The 6,777-nt window shown below is 42.6% G+C and overlaps 1 protein-coding gene across 1 annotated transcript; it reads right to left on the bottom strand.

Moving 5' to 3' along the window:
* Positions 1–1,863: 1,863 nt before the first annotated feature.
* TMEM18 (transmembrane protein 18) lies at positions 1,864–4,614 on the bottom strand. The gene is made up of 5 exons (XM_084201608.1): positions 4,525–4,614; positions 4,208–4,328; positions 3,523–3,577; positions 2,565–2,658; positions 1,864–2,476 (listed from the first exon to the last, which is right to left on the bottom strand). Exons 1-5 carry the CDS (start codon positions 4,570–4,572, stop codon positions 2,387–2,389), a joined length of 408 nt encoding a protein of 135 aa, XP_084057734.1. The 5' UTR covers positions 4,573–4,614; the 3' UTR covers positions 1,864–2,386.
* Between the last annotated feature and the right edge of the window lie 2,163 nt (positions 4,615–6,777).

Genomic DNA, 6,777 nt, shown 5'->3' with positions numbered 1-6,777 from the left:
CAGGGTGCTTACAAAAGAGTGGGAGCAGCTTTCTACAAGGACATATAGTGATAGAACAAAGGAGATCAGCTTTCAACTAAAAGAGGGCAGATTTAGATTAGTTGTTAGGAGGAAAGTCTTCCTCACAAAATGCCTGAGCCCTAGTTGCTCAGAGAAGCTGTGGATGCTGCAACCTGGCAGTGTTCAAGGCCATGTAAGATTGGGTCTTTGGCCATCCAGTCTAGTGGGTGGAATCCCTGACCATGGGCGGTGGGTCAGAACTAGATGATATTCAAGGTCCCCTTCAACCCACGTGTTTTTGTGATATATGGAAACCACATTTTTGCGTTTGTGAAAATTTATCTCATCTGTTAGATTTACTTTATTGTAGTTCCAGGAATCAAGGAAAGCTTTAAACTTGCAATTTTGAGACGCTCATCCTTCAAAAAAAATACTGATACAATTTTTTAATTTGGAGATGTTTATGCTTTCATAAAGCAATACTTCTGGAACACAAAGGAATGCCTTCATGCTTTTGAAACCAAGCATTATCCATCTTTTTACCAATATCACACAGAAGATAGGCAAAATAGCAAACTATTTGGAGAAAATTTGCCTTGGATGTGCTACATAAGGCACACTGTTTTCCACTGCAAGACTTGTTGCTCAGCTGCTCTGAACCTCCTCACTTACTGTGAAACAAAGGTTACTTGGTAACAGGTGGTATCTCCTTATGAAGTATTATAGCTTCAAGTGTGTAATAATAAAACAATTGTGTGCTGATTACAGGAAAGTCAGGAGCACAACACTTGAGTGGTCATGCTTAGGGCAATGTGTGAAAATTGCAACTCTCCCCATCAAATTGTAGGAGCAAGGCTGAACTTTTATAAACCAGCCTCGGAGGACAACATCATGTGCATATGAAATCAAAAAGGTCTGTTCCTTGGTCTACCAGACCACTTGAGATTTCTACCAGACCACTTGAGATTTCTCCATACAGTTGACAGCACCCAACACTGCACCAAGAGTCACAGGAGAACTGTCAGAATGGGACAACAAACCAACCTGCATCTATTAAGTTTGCTAATATAAAATAGCCTAGCTGCCAGCAGCTGTGGATAGAGCAATGAGTGGGTAAGGGAATGCTAAAGAGGCATGAGAAACATAAAGAAATGGATCCAACACTAACACTTCACTGCCCTCTCAGTAGAGTTTCACTTTGTCCCTGTTGAAGAAATTTGAAACTGTGTATGACATGCACCTGCTCTCTTCCTCAAGTCCCTATCTCCACTCTTGTGAATTACTTTAATTCAAGTAATTAAAATTCATTTCCCAAATACTTCCTTAGCTTATAAACTTACTAGTGCTCTGCAATTCTGTACCCAAATGTTTTTCACATTAGTATAAGATCAGTTTTGTAGATCACCTTTCCTGTCTTAAATGACACCTATTTTAGACAGAATTGCACATCTCCAGACAAAGATACAACTTTTACTAAATATGGACAGTCTCCACTGTGTCCATACCCCTTCTCAAATTACCTTAATTCAATAAAAACAGGCTACTTGAAGTGAAACTAAAGACTTCTTAATTTTAACTATTATTAATTTTCATTTATTTAAAAAAAGCATTAGAAAGGGAACAAAACTGCACATAACATTACCCTTCCTTTCTGTTCTACAAAGAAGCATAAAACGATCAAATTTTCATCCAGTTTTAAAAAATGTATTTATCCAGAAGCCTTAAAAACATGAAGTATAAATTGAAAGAAATGCAGAGATTAATTTTGAATTATTTACACAAATTAAACTGGGGAATTTTAATGGGGGAAAAAAGAAGGAAAAAGTATTATTAAAAATGAATACAAATTAACTCAATTTAAGATACAGTGAGTGGATTGTTTTATTTATAAAATGCCACTGGCACACAGTACACATAGGAAGTATGAAACTTGATTTATAAAGAAGTGAAGTGCTTCACAGAAGCATGGATTCCTGAGTTATTCTGAATAAAATCTCTCATTTACTGTAATTCACAACACAGATCCAATTGGCTTAAGCAGCAGAATAACTGATACTTGTTAAGCACAGAATAAAGACACAGTAAAAAAATACACAGGCAAATGGAAACTGGAAGATTGTATCTCATCAATACAAACAGCCTTGGTCATGGAGGAAAACAATCATACACTGAAGGGCACAAAGACTTGTTAAGACTGATTTCATAATTCCACAGCCAATTCAAATGTACTGTAGATACCTGCTTTCACCTCAACGTCCACAGCCACAATTATAAAGACCTCTTGACACCAGACACAAAAATACTTCTGTCCCTGCGTACCCACACAGAAGGACTGATTACCCAGACAGGCATTTTTACAACTGAAGAAAGAAAAGGTTTGGCACTTTCACTTCTTTTTCTCTTTTTCTGCTTTCCTTCTCTGCTGTAGCATCTTTAATTCAGTCATTACATTCAAAGTTCTGTAAACCCAGGTGACCTGAAAAGAAAGTAAATTATTAAATTCAACCAATCCATATACTTTACTTATTTAATGAAAGCATCTGTATGAATGAACACATACATACCACAATTATAATAGTATTCACCAGCAGTGGTGCTGAAAATACAAGTGAAATAAACATTCCTCTGGAATCAAAGTATTGGTATTTAGAAAAGAGCCTGAAAGAAAGAAAAAGAAAATGAAAGACAAAGCTTTATTCAGTGTAGCTCACAGATTCAACTTTCCCAGCAGCAATTCTACATGGACACTTGTACACATCATCCCACATCTTGAGATCACCAAGCACAGGCCAGCATTCTACTGTATTAAGTCAGAAAAAAAAAGAGGCAGTTGATACTTGTTCAGTTATGAATATTAATATCAGTCTTTCTCTTCTTTACAGTTTTACTGCGTAAAAGCTAACATGACTGACTACAAGAGTGCATCACAAATCACGCTTATTCTGAAATGCTTTTGGGTATTTTGCTTACTCATATTAGAAAATGTAACAAAAATAATAAATGTAACAAAGCTGTAATTAAGTCACATATGCCTGAAGTGAAACATAATGACTACAATTAGATGCCAGCATAAAGTGGTGTCAAACACACAACTTTCAGGGGCATTAGTGAAAGATTAAATCAATGCTCAAAATATCAAAATAAACCATTGGATTAATTCTGGTATACACATTTAGTAAAAAAGGCAAACGTTAATGCTTGTTATACATAAAAGTAAGTATATAAAGCAGCAGTGGTATTTTTGAAAAGTGGTTCTCAACTTCAGCTGCTAAATACAAAAAACAAAAACAAACCACAAACAAAAAACCAAAACCCACAAAAAAAAAACCCACCACAGTTTACATTCTTTTCCTCTTAACCATAGCACTCTTCTCTCAGTTCTTTGACCAGTTAGTTTACAAGCACACACATAAACAGATTTTAAGCAGTACAATAAATGCATGCTATCATTATTTCTTAAAAGTATATGATAACTACGTTGTACAGTAGTTTTATTCAAAAAATGAAAGTGAAAACATTTACCTCCAATTCATAGCTGCTAATTCATTGATATATTCAGCACAGTACACTAAGCCCACTATAAATGAAAAAAAAAATTAGACTTGATATTTCTTTAAAAATAAACTGCTCATAATCCATCATCTAATCCAAATCCATATAATCTTAAACCAAAGCTAGTATGTGTTCTGCCAGTCAGCCATGACTGCTTGGCAAGGCCACCGTGGACTCTCAGGCTGATAAACCCTGGGCTAACACAAGTTGTTACTGCAGTGTGCAAGCCAGTCTTGCTCTTCCTCATGCCATTATCACGGCTGTCAGTACGGCATATAGTGAACTTGCTTCAGAAACTAAAGATGACCGTATTCACCGAACTGCACCATTAGAATAAGGCAAAGTACAAAGCAACTGCTGGCTCTCAGTCGACTTCTCTTCTGCTTCTTCAGCACAGAACGCTTCATTGGGAAGCTGCGATACATACGGCAATGACCATGCAGTAACCTTACTCATCCCACTTCCTCACCAAGGCCAGAGCTTTAAGTCACTACTTCACACATTTTCTTGGAAACAAAAGAAATACGTATTTTTAGGTCATAGCAGGTTCTATAGCAGATTATCATCGACAGACACATGCACTGCCAGCGGAGAAATACGAGCCTGCAGGCACTGCTCTGGAGCCCGGCGGCGCACGGTGTGCCCGTGCACTCACCCATGCAGAGGAAGTGCCCGACCTGCACCCGGCGGTGCTGCAGGGACGCGCACGTCAGGAGGAAGCAGAGCAGGTGGAAGGCCGCCAGCCCCAGCAGCCAGGGCTCGGACCAGTCCGTGCTCTGCGGGCAGAGGGAAAGCGGGTCAGGCAGCGCCGGGAGAATGGGCGGCCACAGCGACTGAACACGGCCGGTGTCGGTCACAGACCGCACCCCGCAGCCTCCCGTACGAGGCTCGGCAAGGAGCACGCCCCCAGCAAGGCCTCCCCCCTCCCCGCCGGACAGCCCCGCTCTCCCGGGCGGCCCCGCTCCGCCTCACCGCCAGCACGTCCGACAGCCCCGGCGGGCCGCGCAACGGCGGCTCCATGGCGGCGGCAGCGCCGGCTCTCGCGAGACTCGGGCGGCCGCCGCTTCCCCTGCAGGCGATGGCGGGAAGGGGGCGGTGGGGCCCGGGGCGGCTCCTCCTTCCCCGAGGCGAGGGGACCGCCCATGGTCCCGCGGATGGGAGCACGGCGTGCGGTAACTCCGCACACCCCGGCGGCTCTTTCTCCTGAGGGTGGCCGACAGGAGCAGCCCTGGCTCTCCGGAGCGGCGAAGGAGCTCTGGTCGCGTTTTGAGCCTTTGACGTCGGGAGGCCGCCGATGTCCCCGTCCGCCCTCAGGGGTGCCGCCGCTGGGCTCGGAGCTGTGGGTCGGTGGCCCAGCACTGGTCGGTGTTAGCTTTTGGTCTCCTGTCAGCAACAGCCAGGATGGCCTTTAGCGATGGAAGTGCCAGAAAAAAAGAGCTTCAAGCCCAGCTGGGAGTTCTTTGAGCTCTCCAGACAGGAACTGAAGTCAAATGAAAAACACTTCAAGCCAAGCCCACCGTGACCCGCTCGCCCACCACGAGGGGCAGCGGGGCCCCCTCCTGTTATCGCCACTACAGCAGAGCTTAAGGACACATTTCTTAACTTTGGAAGTTGAAAAAAATTTAAAATACTATAGTGGAAAGGGAACAAGAGACAGGTTAAACCTCTAATTTATAATTGCATTTACTTACTAGGTTTGTAAGAACCAACTATTCTTAAAACTTACCACATAAAGAGCATTTCAAACTCAGATTCTTAACAAATCCAAATCTAATCTAAAGAATTGAATCTGTTGAACAAACACTGTTTTAGTATATATTTCCATATTCTGCTTTCATTGATTTTTTCCTGACATTTCAGCTTATCAGATGTGAAGCTTTGGCTTTTTTTTCTCAAATGTTTTGAAATGCATGTATAAGTAAGTATTTCAGATACTCTTTTAATTTAGTTTACCATATAGCCAGATATGGGTCATCAGAGTGACCTGGTCTCTCTTCACTGTCACACTTCTGCTATTTAAGATGAGATACTCGAAACCAAGGATTTTTTTTTTTTTTTAGTTTTTTTTGCTTTAGGTTTTTGTTAGTCTTTTTCTCAACAAAAATAGTATCTGGAGGCTAATCAAGGCTTTCACTTGAAGTGTTGTAAAATTATGTAAGGTGTTAGAAAGGCTCTAATTTCTACTACCATTATTGTCTTAAAATCAAGACTAGGGGAAAAAAGATATTTTTATCCCACACTGTAGATTGGAAAACAAGACTGGAATAACGTGGATCTGTATGGGCTGGGGTCTGATCTGCTGGGAAGCAGCTCTGTGGAGAAGGACCAGGGGTTCTTGGTGGCCAACAAGCTGCTCATGAACCAGTGGTGTGTCCTCGTGGCCAAGAAGGCCAAAGGTATCCTGGGGTGCATTGGCAAGAGCCTTGCCAGCAGGTCACAGGACGTGATCCTGTCCTTCTACTCAGCCCTGGTGAGGCACATCTGCAGCGCTGTGTCCAGTTCTGGGCTCCTCGGTACAAGAGAGACATGGAGCACCTGGAGTGGGTCCAATGGAGGGCTACAAGGATGATTAAGGGACTGGAACATCTCTTTTATGAGGCAAGGCTGAAGGAGCTGGGCCTGTTCAACCTCCAGAAGAGATGGCTGAGAGGGAACCTCATCAATGTCACTGTGTGAAGGAAGATGCCAGGCTCTGGTCAGCAAGAGGACAGGAGGCAATGGGCAGAAACTGATGCACAGCAAGTTCCACCTGAAGATGAGGAAGAACTTCTTTACTGTGTGGGTAATCAAGCCCTGGCACAGATTGCCCAGAGAGGCTGTGGAGTTTCCCTCCCTGGGATATTCAAGAGCCATCTGGACACAATCCTGTGCAGTGTGCTGTAGGGTGACCCTGCTTGAGCATGGTGGTTGGACCAGGTAACCCACTGTGGTCTCTTCCAACCTGACCCAGTCTGTGACTTGTATGGACAATCTTATGGCTAATAATAAATGTTTGTGTTTTGTAAATGAGGAATGAGTTTTTTATAATTGCTCAGTAGTGCAATTGAGTTCAGAAATTGTCTGCAGTAGGTGAAGGGCTTCAATGAATGCAGGATGCAGTCACTAACTATACGAGTGGAATATGCTGGTCAGTGGTGAATCTGTGATGCAGACAAAGTGGGTGGATAAGAAATCATTGGCTTACCATGGCTACAACATGTTGAATTAAAAATTCATGTGGCTGTT

This window comes from Fringilla coelebs (genome assembly GCF_963513975.1).
Source record: "Fringilla coelebs genome assembly, chromosome: 3".
NCBI lineage: Eukaryota > Metazoa > Chordata > Aves > Passeriformes > Fringillidae > Fringilla > Fringilla coelebs.
Note: the sequence above shows the minus strand (reverse complement) of the source record. Positions and strands in the feature narration are given on the sequence as shown.

Coding starts and splice junctions, on each gene's coding strand:
- TMEM18 (XM_084201608.1), bottom strand. CDS start 4,572: ATGGAGCCGCCGTTGCGCGGCCCGCCGGGGCTGTCGGACGTGCTGGCG. Junction 4,329..4,524: donor GGCTGTCGGACGTGCTGGCG/GTGAGGCGGAGC, acceptor CTCTGCCCGCAG/AGCACGGACTGGTCCGAGCC. Junction 3,578..4,207: donor CGGGCACTTCCTCTGCATGG/GTGAGTGCACGG, acceptor TTTCATTTATAG/TGGGCTTAGTGTACTGTGCT.